This window comes from Scylla paramamosain, chromosome 8 (genome assembly GCF_035594125.1).
Source record: "Scylla paramamosain isolate STU-SP2022 chromosome 8, ASM3559412v1, whole genome shotgun sequence".
Taxonomy (NCBI): Eukaryota; Metazoa; Arthropoda; class Malacostraca; order Decapoda; family Portunidae; genus Scylla; species Scylla paramamosain.
In genome coordinates, this window is record NC_087158.1 from 719,128 (window position 1) to 744,870 (window position 25,743).

Below are 25,743 nucleotides of genomic sequence, written 5' to 3' on the forward strand. Positions count from 1 at the left end.
GTAGAACCCATACTGGCGATCAGATAGAAGGTTGTGAAGTGATAGATGTTTAAGAATCTTCCTGTTGAGGATAGATTCAAAACTTTAGATAGGCAAGAAATTAAAGCAATAGGACAGTAGTTTGAGGGATTAGAACGGTCACCCTTTTTAGGAACAGGTTGAATGTAGGCAAACTTCCAGCAAGAAGGATGAATGTTTTAGGTTTTAATATTCTTACAGCTCATATTTTTTAGTTAATTCATCTACAAAAAAAAGTCTAAACAATTTCAAACATTGTTTTAGGATAAAAGAAATATTCTTGCATATGTATATTAAATCTTTATTGTGATCAATGTTGAGCAGCACAACCTTGCAGTGGTGCACTTGTCGTGTCAGTGTGACTCCACTGCAAGGCTTGAAAGGCAGCCCAACTTCCTCAGTACTGCAGATGGAGTTGTCACAAAGGACTCCTGCCATCTTGATAGACCAAGCTGTCCAGAAAGGACCTAGGAAGTTAAAATACATTTTACATCCTCAGAATCCTGCTCAGCCGAGGAAAAAAGAGAAGAGGAAGTACGATGAAGATGACCCCAACTATGACACCTGGGTGCCTCCCATGCATCAGTCTGGTGATGGCCGCACTTCCCTCAACGACCGTCTGGGGTACTGACCGGCAGCCCTCTGCACTCTACCCTCCTTTAAGTGAAGAGAGAAGTTGAGATGTGGATATGAGAGAAAATACTCTTAGGGGCAGGTCCGGTGCGCTGGGTCCTCATCTCCTCCATGATCTCGGCCACTCGCTGCCTCACATCCAGACGCCCCAGATCCCCGCGCAGCAGCAGCAGGGCCGTCAGGTGGTCACTGCTCATGTCGGGATACCTGCAGTAGAACACCTTGTTACAATATTCATGTGGAAGATGTTATAAAGCCATTACCTGTAGAGTGGTAGAACTATGATGGTTGTTAAGTGGTTACTAATATTCCATGGTGAGAGGTTTTAGTTTGTAAACTTTATAAAAATAGTGTTGGGGAATATACTATGGGGCTGAGAGAGAGAGAGAGAGAGAGAGAGAGAGAGAGAGAGAGAGAGAGAGAGAGAGAGATTTATAAGGGACTGTGGTCTGCAAACATACTGTGGGGTACATACTGTGGGTCTGTGGGCTGTAGTGAGAGAGAGAGAGAGAGAGAGAGAGAGAGAGAGAGAGAGAGAGAGAGAGAGAGAGAGAGAGAGAGAGAGAGAGAGAGAGAGAGAGAGATATTTATAGGGGTGGGGTACATACTGTGGGTCTGTGGGCTGTAGAGAGAGAGAGAGAGAGAGAGAGAGAGAGAGAGAGAGAGAGAGAGAGAGAGAGAGAGAGAGAGAGAGAGAGAGAGAGAGATATTTATAGGGGACTGTGGTGAGTGACTGGGGGTACATACTGTGGGTCTGTGGGCTGTAGTATGTGAGAGGGAGAGAGAGAGAGAGGGGGGGGCAGGTTATTTTCAATGGCTATCTCTTGCTCAATACACAACCCAGTAATATTTTTCCAATTTAATTTCTTCCAGTCACACCAAGCATGCTATGAACACTTTCAACAATTACATTCTCAACTCTACCATTCATATCACCAATAATACTACATATATATTTATATTCCTAATAATACAACTTACACAGTGATATGTCCAACAATACTATGTCCTCCCAATAAATTCTACTACCACATTCAAATCTCCATTCACATTTGATGGCCATTTACTCTGCACAGGTTATATTACTTCATCCTCTTTTATCTCATACTGCAATGTCTGTATGCACTCAGAAACATTCACCTTTCCTTCCTGTCTTTGTTTCAAGAGTACATACTTCATTAATGCATTCACATTTGATGGTCATTTACTCTTAAACTCTGCACAGCTAATATTATTTCAGAACACTTTTCTGTCCTCTTTCATCTCTTATTACAATGCCTACATGCACTTAGAAACGTCCATCATCCCATCTTTCTTTCACAAGAAAATGCATCATCCAACTTTCTTCTCAAAAACATTCTTGGAGTTTCCTTCCTGTTGGCCTCAATCATGTCACACACACACACACACACACACACACACACACACACACACACACACACACACACACACACACACACACACACACACACACACACACACACTGGCCCTATCTGTCCTCCCCCTCTGTGCTCTGTCTCAATGTAGGAAGGAGGGATCCCCAGCCCCTTGTTCCGTCCTTTCCAGTCACCCTTCTTGACACTGGGAAAAAAAAGAGATGTGCTCTTTGTCTCATGTCTTAGGGCTGGCCACATATTTATTTGGGCATACCGCAACATATAAATGGGTACTGGAATCCAACATCCTTATGCCAATGCCTAGTAAAAAGATTGGAGAGAAAATATCCTTCTCCTTTCTGCCCTGAGATTCAGTATAGGATCACTGGGTGTGAGATGAGCCTGCTAACCACAGCACAACCTACAGGCATGGAACACTCATTTATGTGCAAATAGTGTTGCTTGTATATAATAGAGCTTGCCAGACTAGAGTGAGTATACCCCACATCACTGGTCACCTGCTGGGAGACCAGACTGACCTGTCTTTACCTCCTCTCAATGTTTGTTGCTTCAAATCTTGAGATGCGCCACTTGCATCATGGCACACACACACACACACACAACACACACACACACACACACACACACGTGCGTGCAATTTTGCAACATGCCTGAAACACACGAGATAAATAGATGAGGGCAAAAGTTAAAAAAAATACACAAGTTGTTACATTAAAAGAATGGCAAGTTATGCATTATGAGGACTGCCTTGATATGAGCCAACCTAGTGATTTATTTAGTATTACTGTTCACTCTACAGTATGCAGTTTTTCTATGTAAGCAGTTACACTCTCAAAGTAAACTTAAGAAGTAATATACATGTAACTAAGAAATAAATATAGGCTGGGAAAATGATAAAATAGAGTGATGCAGCCACACGGGAAACAACTGTTGATTCAGTCATCTGGTGCTAACCTGTTCAAGCCTTCATCATTTTTAGGTGCATATTACAACACACCAGGAATGCAGAGAAGGGTCTGCCATGTCCTGTGTGATGGAGCTGGCAGAGTGGCTCACCATCCAGCATGACTGTACCACATCCCAGCATGCACTAGTGTAGCAGTCCATGGGGCTGTCATGTCCCAATGCCAGTATATTTTCATTCATCTATCCATATTTATTTTCATAAATAATGAAGACTATTATTTGTTTCTTTTACCGTGGGGAAATCTAGCATCCATGTATCTCACAACCACAGGAAGAAGGCTGTATGTAAACATGAAAGACAGAAGCAGAACACAAAGCCTGTCAATTCATTGTACTAGTCTTCTACTCTACATAACCCTCCTGTTTTCAGCCACAACTTAGAATTAGCAATTCTACAGAAACTCACCTGCGGAGCAAAGGATGAACTTCCAGGCTGATCATTTCAACATCAGAGACCTTGATGACCTCGGCAAGACCCTTCATCACGTCACAGGGAGAGTCAAACTTCACTAGGTCTGGAGCCACCTGCTCAAACACTGTGGCCACCTTCTCTGCTTCCTGCCATGCAAAAGTATAATAAATAAATTAATAAATAAAATACATTAATAAATAAATTATAATAAAATGGAGTAAAATTATACAAACTGTCTTTTAGACAAAAACTTATCTAACCACAGTCAGGCTTGCACATTCATCTATCTGTTAGTGGCCACACCCATTAATGGCCTTCATGGTCATGGTCATCATCATCTACTAGCATTATAATGATGTACCACATGTTGCAATGATGCTCACACACACAATATTTGATACAGCCATTGTGGTATTAGCAACTTTCATGGTGAGGTAAGAAAGAGTATCACTGCTCACAGAAATTATCCTCTCAGCCACCAGCTTGCGGTCCTCCTGTGTCTTGAGTGTGAGTCGCTTCTGCAGGATGGCAGTGGTGTAACGCATTGCCACCGTGTTCAGTACAAGCTGTACCACGTGGTCAAAGTTCCTGTTCAATCAAAATGGAAAATTTTGGCATCTAGAGATTTGAAGGATTGGAGAGGTCACCTTTCTTATGAACAGGTTAAATGTAGGGAAACTTCAAGCAGGAAGAAAATGTGGATGTTAACAAGAGATGAAAAAGCTTGACGAGACAAAATGTGAGCATAGAAGCACACTTACAGAGGCGTTCTGAGTCATCACCAGTTTTCTCTCCCCCACCACTTCTTTCCATCTCTCTAATAAAAGAGTTAACAAGTATTCTGAATACTTCATCCCTTTCTCTGGTACTCTGGAACTCCCTGCCTGCTTCCGTATTTCCTCTTTCCTATGACTTGAACTCTTTCAAGAGGTAGGTTTCAAGACACTTTTCCTTTGCTATTTGATCATTCTACTTGGCACTGCTATGGGAACTGGCCTTTAAGTGGGCCTTTTTTTATTCAAAATTTTTGTTGCCCTTTATCAGTGGCCCTCTTACATAAAAAAAAAAATAAATAATAATAATAATAACTATTACAATTTTTGCTGCCCTTTACCAGCAGCCCTCTTACATAAAAAATAAAAATAAAAATAAAATAATAACAAAATTACAAAGAATTTCTATAACAGGCATAATATGGTCAGAGAGAGAAGGAAGATGAGAGAAGAGCAAACCCTTAATCACCCAGTGTAGAGCTGTCAGCAATGATCTGAGAGAAGAGATTGAGATGACAGTATAGCCATCAGGACGAAATAGAAAGGGGTTAAAGATGAAGAAAAATTATTGCTGATGCTTTTGGCTAGATGCTACAAGTCACAAGATGAACTGGCTACATTTTGACACTTCTCACAGATGGAGGAGCTCTTGGCATGTGGCTGGATGATAAGTTAAAAAGATCATCCCATTGAGTGAGTGACATACTTCTGATGAAGGTGAGAGTAGTCGTTGAAGTAATCCGAGAGGGTGAGGCAAATGGTATCCATGGGCTCAGTGTCGTGCAGCCACCGCTGGGTAAGGAGAGCATTGAAGTGGTCCTGCAGGTCCTCTATGGCCTCCTCCAGAAGGTGGTCACACATCTGGTTCCTCACACGCTGCCACAGTAGACCAATATATTAAAAAGTCTAAAATAAATATTCTGTGTGTGTGTGTGTGTGTGTGTGTGTGTGTTTACCTAGTTGTACCTTGCTGTATTTGCCTAGTTGTGCTTTAAGGAGAAAGAGGTATGCTTGTACTGTCCCATCTCCATATCTTTTAATATTCAACTTAGCCCTGAATTCAAATCTACTTTTTGCATTTACTGTCTCCTTATCCAGACTGTCCCATGCATCTACACTTCTATATGGGAAATTATACCTTTGGCATCTCTTCTACAAGCACTCTTCTTCAGCCTCTTTCCATGCCCTGTGGTATCTTGTGTATTGCAAACCATCAAATCATTCTGGTCCACCTCCTCCACTTTCTCATATGCTTTATACATTGCAATCAAGTCTCCCCTTTTTTTCCTTTTCTTCAATGTTGTTAGTTGTAACCTTACTTATCTCTTTCCATATAACAAGTCCCTGACACTTGGTACCATCTTTGTTGCTGCTCTCCAAATTCTTCCCAACTTCCTTACATCATTTTCTTGTAGGGCAACCACACTACAGCTGCATATTCTAGTCTAGGTTTAATCAGTGATATAATCATCTTCCTGACAATCTTTTCATCCATATACACAAAGGCCAGCCTTATTCTTCTCAGCAAGTTATAGGTTTCTACTGTAATTTTGCTATTGTGTCTCTCCGGTGTCAGCTTTCCATTCAGCATAACACCCAGATTCTTTTCCTCTTCTGTTTTACTCAATCTTTCCCCATTTACCACAATTTCCTTTTGCTCTCCTCTCACTCTTTCCAAATTCCATTACTTTACATTTCTTTAGATTAAACTCCCTTTCTCATCTATGACTCCACTCCAATATCTTATTCAGATCTTCTTGCAACACCCCACAGTCTTCATCACTCTCAGCAACATGACATCATCCACAAAAAGGTTCATGTAGCTCTTCACACTCTGTCATGGCTCCTCTCCTTTGTATCTAGTGTTTTCCTCAACTTACTGTGTCATAATATTATTCAATGTCAATTTCAGAACTTGATTTCTCCATTAATCTTCTCTTCCTCTTGTATTTCACTACTCCCGGTGTATCTCTACAATTAAAATCTCACATTCCTTTATTGTTTTCTTTGATTTTTTTATCAAGCCATTTTTCTGTCTCGTTCAGCAATTATTCATGCTCTTGTCTATTCCAAGTGTTTGTTTTGGTGGAACCTACACTGCTGTAACACATCATCTTCCTTCTCTTCTATTTATTAGTTTTAAAGTGTGTGTGTGTGTGTGTGTGTGTGTGTGTGTGTGTGTGTGTGTGTGTGTGTGTGTGTGTGTGTGTGTGTGTGTGTGTGTGTGTGTGTTAAATAGTTGTAGAGGTGAGTGACAATTTCATATGAAGTAACTAAAGGATGCATTACCCAGATAAAGATAATCCTTGCTCCTGACTCTTCCTCCATGCAGGCAGAGAAATGCCCTATCATACATACACTAACCTGATAGACATTAAGGACAGCATCAAACTTGGTGGCAATCTCTGTGTCGTAAGTGTTGGTGGTGGTGCCTGGCCGCCAGAACTGTGCCTTGATGCTCATCAGAACATCCACCATCCCTTGGCAGCTGTTGGCCAAGGCAATGATGTAGGTTGTGTAGTACTGGATCTGCAACATTATCAACAATAACTAAAGATTTCAAAGAGCCTTGTTTATCATGGTCATCTTATCAAAATTGTTCCCATGGTGACGACTTACCAGCTTGAGTGATGCTGACTTATCAGCTTATAACACTCATTGCTCATTCAAAAGGCTCAGCAAAACCAACCATTAACTCTCAAAATGGTGGCCACACATCAGTGTAAAAGAAGAGAGAAGCAATCATTACCTGTGAGCGGTCTGAGTAGTAGTTGTCCTTGTAGCGCTTCACGGCCGCGTCAAACTTGCCAGCAAACAGCCTCACCTGCTCCAAACTGCAGATGAGCACCTGAACCTGCACCTCTGGGCTGGGGAGACACAGCACAACCACTAATACAATTTCTTACTATAGTATGTTGAGACAGTTCATATAAATATATATGTAGATCACTTCACTAATGGTAGCAGCCAACAGTCCCCACCAACACTCACCTGGTGGTGTTGGCCACCTCTAGATTCTGGCGGATCATGTCATGGATGAGTTGCGGCACCTCTGTCTTGTAGTGGGAGTCTGGATCCTGCTGAGGCGGCTCTGAGCGGTACCACTCTTTCTCCTCAATCTCCAGTGCCTTAGTCATCCAGGAGTCATAGTTGTTGTTCACATTCTACAAGGTAAAAAAAAAACCACACACATAAGACTTTACCTCACATTAGTCCCTTGAACTTGTAATATATTTCATATGAATGGTACAAGAATTAATAAGAAAAGAAGGATCTCCAATCTATAATTAATTTTTATCTTATACACAAAAGGTGTAATAATATTTCCTATAAGATAAGGAGGATCAAAAACACAGGAAGGGAGAAAAAGATAAGGAAGAATAGTATACAAATAGTGACACTCACTTTGAGGTACTCTGATATGAGGTTATTCAGCACCTTGTCCTCCAGGAGTGGCCCCAGCTTGGCAATGTTTATGTTGAGAGTTGGGTGACCCATGAGCTCTGGTCCAGCATACACATTGAGCACCCAGGATAGCAGTGTGACATACTCGTTGTCCTCCAGTTTTGCATCAATGAGCTCCACCAGCTGCAGCATCCAACAGGTGTGGTGGAGGCACAGAGGCAACAGTTACACAACCCAACACACTGTTAGGTACACTATACAACTCACACCTCACCACTCAACAGGGTAGATACACATCCTTCTCTCACCATCCACCAGACTACACATTTTCTTGTGATTATGTTCTTGTATAAGAGAAATGAACCTCCTGATGAACACATACACATATACACACACAAAAATAAAATAAAATAAATAAAATGAATCTGAATTTGAATCACATACACACACAAAAAAAAAAAATAAATAAATAAATAAAATAATAATAAATAAATGAAATAAATAAATAAATAAATAAAAATAAATAAATAAAAACAGCAACTCACATGATTAGCCAGGCTCTTGTGGTACATCTGAACATACAGATTAACGATGTCAAAGCTTGGAGGGAAGCAGGGAACGCACAGCGAGCTGATCACCTTCATGTCTTCAAGCACTAGTAGACGAATCACCTGCCGACACACACCCAATCACTTTCCCCATCCATTGAAAAATAACGATTAACAGCCTACCCCTTAACAGACTTTTCTGGTCACAATGGAAACCAAGAAAATAAAAAAAAGTTTGTAAAATAGTAAAATACATGAAATTATAAAATATATATAAGAAAACGAGTTGCATGTGGGGATACTATTTGAGTGAGTTATGTATGCCAGCATGATAAAGTGTCAGATTTTAAGAGATGGAGTGTGACCCTTACCTCCAGATGCTTGATAAGCCAGTTCTTGCTTTTGCTGCGGTCCTCAAGTATGGTGCCTTCAATGCGCTCCACCACGGCTTCCTCCAATACCTTCAGAGTCTTCTCTCGCCACTTCTTGGGACGGCCGGGAGGAAGGAAGCCAGATCCCTTCTGCCGCTGAGGAGGGAAAGGTTCTATAAGCAAACACTCCCAAGCATTTATTCAAACTTTTATATGACTAGAAACAAGGCCAAGGAATTTGAAAGCTAAACTCTTAATATGTGATGAAGGAGCCCAGCCAAGAACTATATAGAAATGTAATTGCACAAACTCAAGACATTAAATTTGAACTTGAGAACTTGTAAAACTTGATGACTTGAAATTTACAATCCTTTTGAAAGCATTTTTTCTTATACTTTTAACAAGTGAAGGATATTAGCTAAGAACTGTGTATAAAAGTAATTGCACAAACTCAGAGGGCCATAAATTTAAACTTAGAAACTTATAAAAACTGGATAACAAGACTTGAGACCCTTAGTTTTTTTTTTTTTTTTTTCATGAGGAGATTGACCAAGAACTATGTATAAAAGTAATTGTACAAAACTCAGAAGGATATTAATTCAAACTTGAGAACTTGCAAAACTTAATAACACTGAAATTGACAGACCCTTTTCAAAGCACTTTTTTCTCCAAGTCCAATGCTTTTATTTTCTACGCGTGACTTGCCTTTTTATTTTTTTGCACACGTACCTGGAGAGCAAACTGATCCGCCCTTTCCTCACGCTCCACAATCCTGAGAGCCGTGACAATTTGGGTGGGTTTCATCCTGACGGTGTTGAGGGTGCGTTGCAGGATGACCCACACTTGCTTGCCTGGAACATGGATCACACATATTGTACTCACCGCCACCTACAATCATAACCTTGCACTCTCCATTCAACACAAAAAACATATTCCCTCAAACAGGTACTCATTAATGTATTCTGACATTCTATTCTATTCAATTCACACACACACACACACACACACAAATGCAGAGATGACTAGTTGGTTTTCAAGAATGTTTCTTCTCAATGATGATGTAAAATCCTTAATAAACTATCACTAGAATGGTGAAAATGCCCTTGAAAACCCAATAAATTCCATTAAAACCTATTAAAAGCAGATGAGATAAGAAACTAAAACATTCGAGAAAAGAATCCGAAAACTGAACTGGATTAAAGTACATATAAAAGCAAGACAAGATGATCTATAGATTTATATACCTGGAATGCAATCTCTCATGGGCATAGCATAGCTGACTATAAACTACCACAGCAAAGCCCAACAGCATATACTGGTTTATCCTTGTCCTTTCATAATGAGACCATTCCCTACCCTGTCCCTTTTCCAGTCCTTAGACTACAGCAGGTGCAGGGTACTACCTTACTAATAATTTATATCTGGTACAGCACAGTCAATACACACCTAACTCTTCGGAAAGCTTGTGCACATCAGCAAAGTATTCCTTGAGCATGCGTGTATCATTGGGATTCTGGTGAGGCAACTTGTGCAGCTCAAACAGAAGATCATCACGACTGTTCTCCAAGTCCATCAAACACTTAAGGATGAAAGAGAGCACATGATAAAATGGTAAATAGTGAATAGTTTGTTTTCAGGAAACTATTTTTCACTCAGGATCAAATCATTAACAAATTTTATATTCTCAAAGCCTTACTTCTGCTAATGTTTATATAAATGCTATTATCTACACAAGGCACAAAATTTAAGAGTTACATCATAATTTTCACTTTGTGTGTGTGGATATGCATTTGTGTACCTGCAAGTAAAAAGGAGCATACCTACATACCACTGCACATATATACACCCATACACAAGTATACTGAAGGAATACACACCTGGTGGGCATACAGCAGTCTTCCATCGCTAATCCACTTTTCTGTCTTCTCCACAGACTCTGGCACAGTAAAGATGTGTTTCAGGTTCTCCATGGCGGCAGCGTACTGAGAGTGCCGAACGTACTCCGCCCGGCACTCATTCAGGTCCTTGCTGAGCTCCGGCACTCGCACCAAACTGCTCTCCACCTCACTCAGGCTACCAACACATGCCTCTATTGCTGACCTCCATATACACTCATTTATAAATACTAGCAAAATTAAAGTAGTAGTAGTAGTAGTAGTAGTAGTAGTAGTAGTAGGAGTGGGAGTGGGAGTGGTAGTAGTAGTAGTAGTAGTAGTAGTAGTAGTAGTAGTAGTAGTAGTAGTAGTAGTAGTAGTAGTAGTAGTAGTAGTAGGAGTGGGAGTGGTAGTAGTAGTAGTAGTAGTAGTAGTAGTAGTAGTAGTAGTAGTAGTAGTAGTAGTAGTAGTAGTATAAGCAGTAGAAAATAGTGTTGTAATTGTGAAAGCAGTAGCAAAAATAAAGTAGTAGTAGTAGTAGTAGTAGTAGTAGTAGTAGTAGTAGTAGTAGTAGTAGTAGTAGTAGTAATATCAGAAGCAGAAAAAAACATCAGTAATACTTGTATCATGTTCCACTAATATCTCTTACCAGCACACATCAAGAGTAGTAGTGTGTATTCCTTGTTTACTGTTTCTTGTGTCATAGGCTATGAGGAGTTCTGAGGTCTGCCTAGTCTGTGTTTCCCATGCTAGTCTACCTGGAACAAACTCACCAGGTCTTGATCTCCCTGAGGTCAGTGAGGGCGGACTGCAGCTGAGTCAGTCCTGTGCGCACCCCATCCAGCTGACTCTGCATGGCTGTCTTCAGCATGGCCTCCACAGATGCCTGTAGATGTATTTCCATTTTTATTGGTTATTATTATGGTTATTACTTATATACTTGTTTATTTGTTAACTCATTCACTGCTATTTGGTACTTACTAACTACTCTTCTTGTTCTACAGCAACCTTCAAACATTTCACTGGCTACAAATTACAAAATCTATTCTTTTCATCCCTTTCTTTCTTGTAGGTACTTCCTACAAGATTTCCTACATTGCTTTTACTGCTATGAATTATTGCATATCGTATATAACCTGACTGCTTACAATGCACTGTCCAGCTGGTATAAATCAAGTTAAAGAATGAGTTACTTAATTATCTGGGCCAGTGCATCAGCAGTGTGTTGGTCTTCTTTACTGTGTTGACTGAGGAGCCGAGAAGCCCACCAGGCAAGGCAATCAGTTGAGGTAATAGGGAAGTGGAAAGGCAGAGGACAATAAGACACCAATGTACCAAAAGCAATGCAAAACTCTTAGATCACTTGGCACAACACCTTCTTGCGTTGCACTCTGCGGCGATATTGCTCCACCTTCTGCAGCTGGTCTGGCCGCTGCAGCATGTTCTCCACCAGTAGTGTGGCGCGCTTCATTGCCTCACACTCTGCCTCACCCACATCCATCTTGGTCACTTCCAAAAAACCTAAGGATGAGGGCAGTGTGTTAGTAAACCCAATAATGTGCAAGTTTTATGTGCTCACATCAATTCTGCTTACTTTCACAAACTCTGAGAATGGAAGTTCTGTGTTGGTGAGCCCAGCTAAGCGCCAGTCTAAAACCAGGATGCAGTTAAAAACAGATAATAAACTCAACTTTTCAAAGAAGTAGAGGCTTTTTCCCTGCTTTTCTATGAATTGTGCTTCCTTCACATGTAGAAAAAATTAATACAGTAGCAATGTTACAGATATGGTGTGGTGGATGCCACTGAGCCTTCATTAAAGAAAACCACTGAAGTTAGAAAAAAATGGAAGTTGGATATTTATAGTAGTTCAATTCATCCTTATTTATTTTTATCATACTTTTGTATTTTGTGGGATGAAAGGGATGGGAGTTGTGTAGGTTGGCAAGCATCTGTTTTACTGGACTCCTTCCAAAACAGTGTCATCAACATGTGACTGATTGTAAAATTGTTGTATGAGATCAATAGTGTTCAATGAAGTGTGTGGCCATAGATACCTGCAGTCTGAAGATTTTGTGAATAATACAAGGAAGCAGAGGAGAGGAATCACTTCCCTTCCCCTCTGTCAAGACCCTCCTGGAGTAATGGCAGATTGCCTTGACAGCAATAATAAAAATACTACTACTACTACTACTACTATCAATAATAATAATAATATTAATAATAATAATAATAATAATAATAATAATAACAATAATAATAATAATAATAATAATAATAATAATACAGAAAATAAAGGTAAAAAGCAAGTGTACTCTAGAAGAACATGAAGTTTAAATTTAATATTATGTAACAAATTTTCAATCTGGATCTTTGTGAGTAATTCATCTGCCACCCAAAAAAATTCCATCATTCCTGCAGCTCCTCACACTGACAGGGACCAGTTAAGAATGAACTGATTTACACTGAAAATGAGTGTCAAAATAACAGACTCTTTTATCAAAAACCCATAAAAAATCAGTAAGAAAAGTCCTTCCCATCAAAGTAACAAGAAGTTTCCTTAATTATATGGAGGAGGCAGTAGACACCTGCCGAAACGATAATTACTCCCAGTGAGGTCTAAAGCACTGTTCAGGGGGTGCTGTGAACTTATCATTAAACCCAGCTGTGATCTCATTGAACATTTCCCTTTGTGTCTCACAACACAAGGGGGCAGTCACAGCCTGCCCTCTAAAGACAACTCTCTTCCTCCACACAAAACTACAAGCACCTTATAACACACACACCCTTCACTCAAAATTTCAAAATTATTATGGCGACTCCTACACCAGCCTCAGATTCAACATCTGGGGAGGGGACCACAAATGTCCCCATGTCGGACTGCCCTTCTGTTGACGACCCTAAGTGTCTTGACACCCCCCTCAACTTTTTCTTCATTAACTTCTGCAACATTCGCGGTCTAAGATCTAATTTTCAATCTGTAGAACACCACCTCTCCTCTTCTAAACCTCATCTTCTTTTCCTCACTGAAACTCAGGTGTCTGAGGCAACTGACAGTAGCCCCTTTTCTGTTCCCTCCTACTTTCTCTATCCTCATTTTCAATCCAAAGCTGGATGCTGCATTTATGTGCGCAATGACTTAACCTGCTCTCATGCCCACGCTCTTGAATCTTCCGAGTTTTCCACCATCTGGCTACAACTACAGAGTCACTCTCATACTAAATTTATCTGTGCTGTAAACCTCTCACCTGACTCCTCTGATTATAAGAAATTCTTTGACAACTTAACTTCCAAAGTGGAGCACATTCTGACCCTCTTCCCTTTTGCAGAGATCTCCATTCATGAAGACTTCAATGTTCACCACCAGCTTTGGCTTTCCTCTCCCTTCACTGACCATCCTGGTGAACTAGCCTACAACTTTGCTATCCTCCATGACCTAGAACAATTGGTGCAACACCCTACTCGTATTCCTGACTGTCTTGGAGACACGGCAAACATTCTTGACCTTTTCCTGACCTCTAATCCTTCTGCTTATGCTGTCACCCTTTCTTCTCCGTTGGGCTCCTCCGATCACAATCTCATATCTTTATCTTGTCCTATCGCTCCAATCCCTCCTCAGGATCCCCCTAGGCGAAGGTGCCTCTGGCGTTTTGCCTCTGCTAGTTGGGGGGACCTGAGGAGGTATTTTGCTGATTTTCCTTGGAATGACTACTGCTTCCGTGTTAGAGACCCGTCTTTGTGTGCTGAGCGCATAACAGAGGTGATAGTGTCTGGCATGGAGGCGTACATTCCTCACTCTTTTTCTCGTCCTAAACCTTCTAAACCTTGGTTCAACACAGCTTGTTCTCATGCGATACATGATAGAGAGGTGGCCCACAAAAGGTACTTAAGCCTTCCATCACCAGAATCTCATGCACTTTATATTTCTGCCCAGAACCATGCCAAGTCTGTTCTCCAACTAGCCAAAAACTCCTTCATTAACAGAAAATGTCAAAACCTTTCAAGATCTAACTCCCCTAGTGATTTCTGGCATCTAGCAAAAAATATCTCTAATAACTTTGCTTCTTCTTCTTTCCTCCTCTATTTCAACCAGATGGCACCACTGCTATCACATCTATTTCTGAAGCTGAACTCTTCGCTCAAACCTTTGCTAAAAACTCTACCTTGGACGATTCTGGGCTTGTTCCTCCCTCTCCTCCACCCTCTGACTACTTCATGCCACGTATTAAAATTCTTCGCAATGATGTTTTCCAAGCCCTCGCTGATCTAAATCCTCGGAAGGCTTATGGACCTGATGGGGTCCCTCCTATTGTTCTCTGAAACTGTGCCTCCGTGCTTGCACCTTGCCTAGTCAAACTCTTTCAGCTCTGTCTGTCAACATCTACCTTTCCTTTTTGCTGGAAGTTTGCCTACATTCAACCTGTTCCTAAAAAGGGTGACCGTTCTAAATCTACTACCGTCTTATTGCTTTAATATCCTGCCTATCTAAAGTTTTTGAATCTATCCTCAACAGGAAGATTCTTAAACATCTATTACTTCACAACCTTCTATCTGATCGCCAGTATGGGTTCCGTCAAGGCCACTCTACTGGTGATCTTGTAGCTTTCCTTACTGAGTCTTGGTCATCCTCTTTTAGAGATTTTAGTGAAACTTTTGCTGTTGCCTTGGACATATCAAAAGCTTTTGATAGAGTCTGGCACAAAGCTTTGATTTCCAAACTATCCTCCTATGGTTTCTATCCTTCTCTCTGTAACTTCATCTCAAGTTTCCTTTCTGACCGTTCTATTGCTGCTGTGGTAGACGGTCACTGTTCTTCTCCTAAATCCATTAACAGTGGTGTTCCTCGGGGTTCTGTCCTGTCACCCACTCTCTTCTTATTATTCATTAATGATCTTCTAAACCAAACTTCTTGTCCTATCCACTCCTACGCTGATGATACCACCCTGCACTTTTCCACGTCTTTTCATAAACGTCTAACCCTTCAGGAGGTAAACATATCACACAGGGAAACCACAGAACGTGTGACTTCTGATCTTTCTAAAATTTCTGATTGGGGCAGAGCAAACTTGGTATTGTTCAATGCCTCAAAAACTCAATTCCTCCATCTATCAACTCGACACAACCTTCCAGACAACTATCCCCTCTTCTTCAATGACACTCAACTGTCCCCCTCTTCTACACTGCACATCCTCGATCTGTCCTTTACTTGTAATCTGAACTGGAAACTTCACATCTCATCTCTAGCTAAAACAGCTTCTATGAAGTTAGGTGTTCTGAGACATCTCCGCCAGTTTTTCTCACCTCCCCAGCTGCTAACTCTGTACAAGGGCCTTATCCGTCCATGTATGGAGTATGCTTCACATGTTTGGGGGCTTCCACTCATACTGCTCTTCTAGACAGGGTGGAATCAAAAGCTTTTCGTCTCATCAACTCCTCTCCTCTAACTGTCTTCAGCCTCTCTCTCACCGCCACAATGTTGCATATCTAGCTGTCTTCTACCGCTATTTTCATGCTAACTGCTCTTCTGATCTTGCTAACTGCATGCCTCCCCTCCTCCTATGGGCTCGGTGCACAAGACTTTCTTCTTTCTCTCACCCCTATTCTGTCCACCTCTCTAACGCAAGAGTTAACCAGTATTCTCAATCATTCATCCCTTTCTCTGGTAAACTCTGGAACTCCCTGCCTACTTCTGTATTTCCACCTTCCTATGACTTGAATTCCTTCAAGAGGGAGGTTTCAAGACACTTATTCATCAATTTTTGACCACTGCTTTGATCCTTTTATGGGACTGGCATTTCAGTGGGCATATTTTTTTATTTGATTTTTGTTGCCCTTGGCCAGTGTCCTTCCTACATAAAAAAAAAAAAAATGTCACTACTCCAGTGTACATTGACCCACACACAATTAAAAATGTGTAACATCCCAATGTACAGCAGAATACCAACAACAATGGTCCAATAACCTAAAGTTTCTGCTGGTAATATTGAAATAACATGAATGTTCTCACTCGAGGACTTGATTAGGGTACCATTCATTAATTCATTTCACTGCTGATCCTTTCATTTTGCAGATCGAGTCAAAATAATGTCCAGATATTAATAATCACTATGCTGAAATTAGTAGGCAAAAGTTACCTACATAATCTAAATTCTATTCCGAGATCAGCATAACCTGGACACCATTATAGAAAATGGTAGCAGTTCACCTGGCGGGGCAGCGAAGAGAGGGCTGCGGCGGGCAGGGGGCCAGGTGATGACCAGACTTGTGTTATGGTCCAAGAGAAAACCTTACACCGCTTTTCCTTCTTATATCCAGTGTCTCATCTTGCTGCACTGCCTGGCGGGCTCTTCTACTTCCCGCCCCACTAGTCACTTGAATGCACACTCCTATCCAGTACTTGGTTAGGAGGGCAGGCAATTTTTATGTAGTCAGCCGCACGTCACCAATCAGCTGTCAGGTACAGGAAGACTGACACTCCCACCTCCCACCTCCGCCGTCCCCCGCTCCCCAGAACACCGCACACCCCGATCCTGATCTTAAAAATGCAATAAGGCTTAAATTGGGTTTCATTGGGGGTCTTTTTAATATTATAGTGAAAAGGGCGGTGTCAAATTATAGAAGGAATGACATGATATTGTATAACAACTCCTTGTCGTTATTTTTTGCCTTCAAGGACTACACTTCTGCGCGACACCTTCACTACTTGCAACAGACCCTAGAATAATCTAGATGAAGTGACACGGTTTTTTAATAATGTGTTATGGTTCTGGTGACAGATTGACAAGATTTCTACATTGTCAACAGAAGAAACAGTCTTGAGAACCCAGCTAATCATCTCTGTGGCTTTTGAAAATAGTCATGGTAAGAGAGCAAAGCGCTTCAGAATTTTTAGGGTCACTCTATTCGGGTTCTACTAGTAGATTTTCGCTTTTGTCTTATCTGTATTGCATCTGAAGTTCGCCAACCATTTAGGTAGTTTTTCTTTTCCTGTCCAAGATATTGATGGTTGGATGATGCAACAGTGACTTCTGAGAGAAGGTAAGAGATCAAGGTATAGTTTTCATTATCTTGAAAATACAGTTGCTCTTAAAATCAACTCCTCCTAGGTGGTTCTAGTTATAATGAAAAGGATAACGTTGCATTAGGGGAGGCATGACATGGAAGGATATAATAAGAGGCTGTCTCCGCCTCGTGGCGGAGGCGATATGGTTGATGCCGTCACGCGGGAGTTCGGACGCGAGAAAGGAACGAAGAACTCCATACACAATCCTTAGGAAGATTACAAAATTAAATAAATAAACAAGAACCAAGGAGCAACATAAAAGTAATTGAATATCTTCAGAAAATTGTACTATAAATCCTACTGCTCTACCTTATTTCCTTGGCTTTTGGCTACTGCTCTTGCGAACTCGCTCACTGGGAGCTTCTCCCTCTCCTCCGGCCTCATTGGTCATCGCTATTCAGACCACATTAATAATGGGAGAGTTAACCAACACCTTTACTCCTCCATCCCTTTTACCAGTATTCTGAGACTATTGCTACACAGTCAATCTTAATAATGCAAGTGTTAACCATCTCCATCACTTTTACTAATGCTTACTCTGGAACTATTGCTATTCAGTCCACTAATGCAAGAGTTAACCAGTACCTTCACTCCTTCATCCCTTTTACTAAAACAAACTGGAAATCTTACCCTTCTTAGGATTTGAACTAATCAAGAGATTAAGACACCACAAGAAATTAACAGGTCTTCTACTGTATTTATTTATTATTTTTTTGAGAGGGACAGGAGGAACAGGATAATTTTTCCCTTGACTACTTTTCCTAATACATAACGAAAAGATGCTGAGAGAGAGAGAGAGAGAGAGAGAGAGAGAGAGAGAGAGAGAGAGAGAGAGAGAGAGAGAGAGAGAGAGAGAGAGAGAGAGAGAGAGAGAGAGAGAGACCCATACACAATTCCAGTATATAACTCCAGGGGGGACTTCCATATTTATATCCTGGATTAACTTTCCAAAGCATCATTCTCTCTCTCTCTCTCTCTCTCTGCTAACTTTTTCTTATAGTTATGATGATGTCACTCAGCAGAAACATTCCACCATCTCTCCACATTGCTTGTTCTTATATACAGATGCCTCATTACAAATCTGGACGACTGCATTTCCCTCAATGTACAGAGTAATACTAATAAGGAGCAGTTGTCAATTTATTCTAAGAGGAAGGCAAAGTTAAGTGGGTGAGTGTCAGGCAGTGTCCAGGGGTATGCCCCTCTGCACTCGGATCCTGAACTGGCCTGGGTCTGGTCCAGAGTAGGAGTAGCAGCAATCTTTCTCTGCAAAAGTGCATACTATAACTTTAATGTGTTGTAATTTTATGGTATCTGAACACTATCTATTCATACAACAAACATATCTTTTTAAATAAATATGAAGGAGGCTGGCAAAGAGCTACAATATGAAATGATTGACCATACTGTTGTTATCCAGATAAAAGTTGATAATTTCCACACACCTTGAATGGTGATACCACCATGTGTGATAATGTAGCTGAAGATGGCAAATGGCGAAACTGGAGACTTGGCAATTACAATCTGGTATGAGGGGGATAAACATTAGTTAGAAACAATTGTGCCAAGGTATTAATTAAGCTAAGTGTGAGTAAAGTTCTTCACATCACTGAGTCGACTGTGAACTTATGCTGAGTACTTTATGGAATACAAGACTGCCAACAGGAGGCAACAGCTAATAGCCAGTGAAAACAAGTGAATAAAGGACTGTACCAAGAATCAAACCATGGAAAATTTCTCTTCAAATATTTAATTTTTATTAATCAGATTCTTTTGAGGTTATAGGTTCAAATTGAGATGACAATGAGTGTGTTTCATTTTGGTTGAAATACAAAGTTAAAAATTTCTGTATGTTTACACAGAAGGCATGAATGCTTGAGCTGGTCCGTGAGTGTGACCATGGACCACACACTGAAGAACTCCTGCACTACACCTTTCCCCCATTCAAAAGCCTATACTTCCGAAGTTACACAGGTTTTTAAAGATGTATAGTTCTAATGACAGATTAACAATATTTTTATATTGTTAGTACGAGAGACTCTTGAGAAGCCAGCTAATTATCTGTGGCCACTGAAAAGTCGTAGTGAGAGAGCATGGACCCCATTACCTGCACTAAGTGTACTCACCTGCCTGGCTGCTGAATCTGTACAATACTGCAGGATGAGTCGTGTGGTGATGCAGTGAGTCCAGGCATTGCCCAGTGCTGGGATGGCACACTCTGTTGAGGTACAATGCAAAAACCAAACCTTAAAAGTAAAAACACAAGTACAATCAAAAGGAGTAATGAGGCTTCAAGAAATATTATGCATATTATACTATCCCCTTGTGATAAGGCTACAGCTTGCCCCATACTCCACAGCTGGGTTGGCAGAATACTATCACTGTATTTCCTGCACATCATCTATCTATCTATATACCTGGCCAGCAATCCCACACAGGGTGGCCCAGACAATGCACGCACGCACTCACACACACACACACACACACCATTTACACTCTTAGCCCAGTTGCCCCTTAGTGTGCAAATCATAAGAAACAGAAGAACGGGAAGGGACAAGGAAGCCTCCCTCTGTATCTTTATTCCTAGACAAGGCTACCTGATTCTAAGGGATACCTCAGTATGATAATATATTAAATGCTTAAAAATTCAGATAATACAAACACAGCATAGATTTTCAGTAGTATGGTAAAAATAGACTTATTAAAATTTCCATGGTACATAAAATGCAATAGCAATCATCATGGTAGGAGAAAAATGTTGACAAGCAAAATACTATACTCTTCATGTCACCCACTACACAGCACTTCATGCCTCACTTCAACCAGACTTGCCCTCACCTGTGTGGTCCGGTAAGCGTGGCACAGGAGCTGCTGCATCCACTACTCTGTCTTCTTGGTTCAGTACAGACTCCCTTCTATCCACCACCTGTTCCTGCGGGTGTGGCTGAGGCCCCACACCCGATGACGGCTCAGGCAGTTGTGGCTTATGTACTGTGGTGATCTGGTTTGTAACAATTACCTGCAAGGAGAGGATGTGGTGTAGGAGTATGTGTGATGTGGTGAGCTCAGTATGATGGAGGCAGAGTGAGGTGAGAAATGAGGGATACTCATACATGGCAGATTAGGTCTCCTCATCAACCCACTCATATCATTAATAAAGGCAACACAAAAACACAAGGGAAACTATAAGAAACCAGTAGGCCTAGACATGGCAGTTCCTGTGTAAAATATGCATACCTAAATCCACTATTATTCCTACCCATAAATTCATCCAAATATGCATACTTAAATCCATTATTATTCCAACCCATAAATCTATCAGTCTTTTAAGACTCTCAACTGACTTAACACTAAAAACCTGATTAACAAGTTTATTCCAGTTATTTATTGCCTTATTTGAGAAATAATTTTGCCTAATCATTTTAAATTTAACTCTTATTTTGCATCCTATCCTGATTAATAATCCCAGGCATGCCATTCCTTAATCAATCCAACCCAACACCAATTACCTGGAGCTGCTTTAGAGGCGGCCACAACAGAAGTATTTTGCATACTCCATCCCTCTCAGCTTTCCAGTCTCCTCTCCTTAAAGTATTCCAACTCTATTCTACAAGGATCTGCCTCTCATATCCTCAACAGTCACTCCAGCTTTACGTATCCTCCTCAGCAACTCACAGCCCCATCCTTTGCACATGACTTAATGAATAGATCTATCTATATACCAGGCCAGCATTCCCACTCAGAGTACTCCAGACAAAGCACCACACACTCATACATCATTCACACTCTCAGCCCCTCCAGCCCCAGGTGGAAAGGGACAGTCTCATGAACCACTGTAATACACATTAATAAACAAATTAGTAAATAAACAAGTTAATTAATCAAACAGGGAGGAGTATTACACATATATTTAGTTGGTGAGCCAGTGACTTCAGTTTGGCAGCCCAGGAGGACAGCTGGCTCGCTTTAGACTGCATGGAACTTGCTGACAGAGAAACAGCCATGGAGGCAATGGAGTCCACTATTACTACTCTAGCGTCCTTCTCCACCACAATACACTCAAGGGAGTCCAGTCTGAGGAACAATGCCAATGTGATCATCAACATCAAATGTTTGTCTATGTTCTATATTGTCTAATGTGTAATAATGGATATCATCATATAGAGTTATTTGCAATAGTGATTTATGACTGTATTCAGTTTGTACTCAGTAAACTTATCTATCTCTATGTATGTTGCATATATTTAAGCTTATATGACTGAATATAATTCCTCAGCATAAGGAATTTTGTTTTATATCATGAATACAGTTTAACAACAAAGACATCTAATGTAATGAAATGTAACCCACAAAGCTGAAGAAATGACAGAGTAACTTTACATTTCCAGCATGGAGGTGGCTGTCCTGGGCCGGAACATGTGAATTCTGGAGAGAAACTGTGGAATTTCTGATGAAAGCTCTGGGTATTTGTTTGTCATCATCTCCACAATTCTGCAATAGGAAATAAAATTAAATGCTAAATACCTACAGGTTATGTGAACAAGTCAAGCTTACTTATTAACAAAATTCAATATTCTATTACTTTTTCTGAGTATAGTAACAGGCATCACCACAGGTAGACTGACCATCCACGCTTCCAGGAAATACAGTAGAGCAGCCTATAAGTGCTACAGACTGAGATATACAGGATTATAATACCTAGGGAGCAGATAAACATACAGATATATACAAGAGAGGAATGAAAAAAATAGAATGATGTGTCCCTTAGTCTCAAACTGAAGGTGTGATGAGTACAATTCTTCACCTCTCAGGTCTTACAGCTGACTCTGTGTCTATATATATTGCTGATGGATGGACTCCTCCCCTGCCCCCGGCCAATACCTTGGTGGTGATGTACAGACACCACTGAGTCTTGCCAACACCTGGGGGACCTGTTAGACACATCACTCTATCAAATTTATAATACTGAGTGTCTTACAAGGATGCACAGCACTATTTGTATTGCAAGAAGGAGTGTGTGTGTGTGTGTGTGTGTGTGTGTGTGTGTGTGTGTTAAGTAACCTCTTATGTTGTGTGTCATCACCTGCCATGGATGCATCAATCTTTCCTGGCCACACTTAAACAATACTATCTTTGCAGTATGAAGGAAATCCACAACTCAACACTTCAGTCCCTAATACTAAGTGTTATATTATCTCTCCAATAATATATTCAAGAAATGCACATCATATCTGAATAGCACAGGCAGCAAGCACACATAACCATGAGTTTTGAAGTGTTCCTGCCAATATGCAGAGTTAGTGCCACTAGTTCTTAAAGGAAATTTGCTGTTCTTCCTCTACCATCTGCATGAATTGGCACTGGCCTGAGTTCCCTCCAATACATCACACTCTTCACCAGTGCTGCTACTCACCCACAAACTCAGTGAGCGAGCCAGACAGGAGGCCACCGTGCAGGAGTGTGTCCAGGGCCTTGCTGCCCAGAGGGATGTTGTTGTGCTGCTCCATCTCCTCCATCTCATATGCCTGCATGGGGAGAACATCTTCACTCTCACAGCCAATATCAACATTACAGTGTGGGGTTCAGTTTCTTGGGCTAGAAATGCCCTGAACTGTTTGTCCATAACACATGGCAGTTAGGAGACTGTATATAGCAGTTAGAAGACTACATTATGTACCAACAGAGATATTACATGGTGGTTGGAGAAATTTGTTGTTGAACAATTATCAAAAGTTCTTAAAAACACATTCAAAACACATATTCAAAAAACACATTCAAATGTTCTAGCTTTGAAATCAGTAGGCTGTGGCAGACTCAAAAACTCCTGTGCATTCATCTGAACCCTTTCTCCAGGAGAAGGCAACTTACTGTGAATTTTGGAGGAACACACAAGCTGAAGAGGTAATCCATGAATTCCTTGCACTGGTCAGCACTCAGATGCAACATATTCATCACAGTGAGTGGTGACAACAGCAGCACATCCTGACACACAAACAAATACACTTCAGCATCTAAACAATACATTTAATAACTTAAGATTTTTTTTTTTTTATATATATGTAAGAGGGGGTCTGGCCAAGGACTACAAAAAGGCAAAAAAGAAAGACTCACTGATGGTGACAGTCCCCAAAGAGTAGAGGCAAAAGGATTATCCAAAATTAGAGAAGTGAAGGCCAAATAAACATTTAGCCATGAGAGGCCTCTGCCAAAAATTAATTTCCTGACCAAGAGAATAGGGCAGCAACTTACACGTATTGCTTGTATGTATTGACTGTATGAAATGAAGTCAATATCTACTGGTGATATTTCTTTACCACAGGAAAATGTCAGGAGATAAAATGTCAGGAGGGAAAAATATCATGGGGAAAATTTCAGATGAGAAAAATGTCAAGGGAAGAAATGAAAAGGGATAATGTCATGGAGAAGGTATGTCTGAGGAGAGATCGTTTGAAGCAAGAAAGTGTCCAGGCCAGGAAGACTAATTCCAAGACAGGGAAATGCCAAGGGTTGACAGAGGAGAGCATCACAACAGCACAGCTTATAACTCCATCTCACAAACCCTGCCTACCTTGTGACACGGTGCAGCACTAGCACTTGCCTTGACAGTCCTGAGTGATGTCTTGGATAAGCTGGACTTGACATATTCCTGGAGGGGCAGTGAACTGAGTTTACGGTATGACATTGTTGATGTAATCTTGATACTGATGTCATGGGTGGGTTAGGAGTACCTCTACAATCAGGTTTTCATAATGACAACTCCTGTATGGATAAACATGCAAAACAAACAGATAATAGGAACACAATACTAATTCTTACATCTGGCACACTACATCCTCTCCAGGAACTCCTTCACTGCCTCAATCATCCTTTCATTTGTCTCTCTACACAGTCCAAGCAGTAGCACCATCCATTCCCTTCCTGTCTTCTCTACTCTTTCATATCTATTATGCCTTAACTATGCCATAATCACTTGCATCATCTATCTTCTGTCTCTCATATCTCTCACACTCATCACATGCGCCACCGACTCCTCCTCTCCCACGTCCCACTTCTGGCACACTTTGCTGTGGGACTTAGACCATTTGTAATTCCTTGCCTTCAAATCCAGACAATGTGCCCTAACACCACCCAGACTTCTCTTATAACACTTTTCATACTCTGGAGCCTCTTTCTCCTTGTACCATTCCAGGGTCATCTTACATTTTATCTCATTCTTCCATATCATTAAGTCCGACACATTTCACAGCTCTGTCTACCTCACTTTTCTACTTTCTCACACCCCACTGTAATCCCTCTTTGCTTCTATCCATCATTCTCCAGTCATACACAATTTGTCTCCCCTCAATCCACCAACGTATCACAAAACAGCAGCCTGCGCCCCTCCTACTCACCTGCCACTGTTTGTAAATAATGCCCTTTCTTCACTCAATACGAGCCTAAAATTATTCCCAATATTCCCTTGCAGTATTCCATGAAAATTCTGTCCTACTTCGTCTGTTGGTTTGTTTTGATTTTTCGTGTGACCATGACTTTGTTCCGGTTGACGCAGACCTTCGACCGATAAGACAAAAATACAGACGTTGACTAATCCCCTGCTCCAGTGACTCTAGAGCTGACATACACTCGATCAGAAAAAGGGCATGACGCTCAGTCAAGAAGAGGCATCCCTCCGTTTTACTGTTTTCTGTCCACGGATGTTCAACATTGGTCCCGTCGTCAGTAGTCACAAAAACGTCTGCTTCTTCGTCCACTTTTCCTGTGCAGGGGATTTCGCTCTGCCATGGGGCACCTTCGTTAGGTTCCGAACTCCAGTAACTGCTGGAGATTTGTGGTGGGACGTCTTTGTTAATTCTTCTTCTCCACTGGGGAGTGGTGCCGCGTCTTTCTGGCCTCCTTCAAAATCAATCGCTTATGTCTTTTCATACCTCCGGCCAGGGATCGCACAGTCTTCCCAGATCTAGGTAGCACCGCCTTGGTCACCAGTTTCATGGTCTTTCTGCCCTTTCATACACCTCTAGTTATTATTTAATTAACTCCCTTGGTCACCAGTCTCACAATCTTTATGGCTGCTCTTACAGATAGACCTATTACTTAATATTTCACTGACTCCTTTAGTCACCAGTCTTTTGATCTTTTTGCATCATCTCACACATCTAGTTAATATTTCACTGACTGCTTTGGTCAACAATCTCAAAACATTTCTGCCTCCTCTTACATATCTAGTTAATAGTTCACTAACTATTTTGGCCTCTAGTTTCAATCTTTCTGGCTCTTTCCATATATCTA

General features: G+C 41.0%; 3 protein-coding genes across 12 annotated transcripts in view; 1 reads left to right on the forward strand and 2 right to left on the reverse strand.

Moving 5' to 3' along the window:
* The window catches only part of LOC135102642 (kanadaptin-like), a 14,027-nt gene extending 10,798 nt beyond the window's left edge, over positions 1-3,229 (forward strand). For all 3 annotated transcript variants that reach the window (XM_064007929.1, XM_064007930.1, XM_064007931.1), the window contains one exon: positions 518-3,229. In XM_064007929.1, the coding sequence (XP_063863999.1) occupies positions 518-649 (132 nt within the window). In that variant the 3' untranslated portion in view covers positions 650-3,229. The remainder of the gene's footprint in view (positions 1-517) is intronic.
* Positions 304-16,883, reverse strand: LOC135102643 (exocyst complex component 3-like). 2 transcript variants are annotated; one of them, XM_064007933.1, is made up of 16 exons: positions 16,600-16,883; positions 11,773-11,918; positions 11,171-11,283; positions 10,401-10,596; positions 9,970-10,102; positions 9,253-9,374; positions 8,524-8,679; positions 8,150-8,275; positions 7,605-7,787; positions 7,191-7,363; positions 6,949-7,066; positions 6,564-6,728; positions 4,906-5,075; positions 3,885-4,014; positions 3,421-3,572; positions 304-858 (listed from the first exon to the last, which is right to left on the reverse strand). In XM_064007933.1, the coding sequence occupies exons 2-16, from the start codon at positions 11,896-11,898 to the stop codon at positions 678-680; spliced, it is 2,244 nt and encodes a 747-aa protein (XP_063864003.1). In that variant the 5' UTR covers positions 11,899-11,918; positions 16,600-16,883; the 3' UTR covers positions 304-677. The 2 variants fall into 2 exon arrangements, with proteins under 2 accessions (XP_063864003.1, XP_063864004.1); XM_064007934.1 differs by lacking the exon at positions 304-858 and adding an exon at positions 2,034-3,159.
* Positions 16,884-18,583: 1,700 nt separating this feature from the next.
* LOC135102646 (DNA repair protein RAD51 homolog 2-like) lies at positions 18,584-25,626 on the reverse strand. 7 transcript variants are annotated; one of them, XM_064007938.1, is made up of 11 exons: positions 24,849-25,626; positions 24,026-24,216; positions 23,326-23,439; positions 22,871-22,982; positions 22,262-22,388; positions 21,838-21,948; positions 21,360-21,531; positions 20,296-20,476; positions 19,584-19,675; positions 18,903-18,981; positions 18,584-18,723 (listed from the first exon to the last, which is right to left on the reverse strand). In XM_064007938.1, exons 2-11 carry the CDS (start codon positions 24,137-24,139, stop codon positions 18,635-18,637), a joined length of 1,191 nt encoding a protein of 396 aa, XP_063864008.1. In that variant the 5' UTR covers positions 24,140-24,216; positions 24,849-25,626; the 3' UTR covers positions 18,584-18,634. The 7 variants fall into 7 exon arrangements, with proteins under 7 accessions (XP_063864008.1, XP_063864012.1, XP_063864009.1 ...); XM_064007942.1 differs by having other exon boundaries at positions 24,056-24,216; positions 24,849-25,612; XM_064007939.1 differs by having other exon boundaries at positions 24,812-24,851.
* Positions 25,627-25,743: the final 117 nt, after the last annotated feature.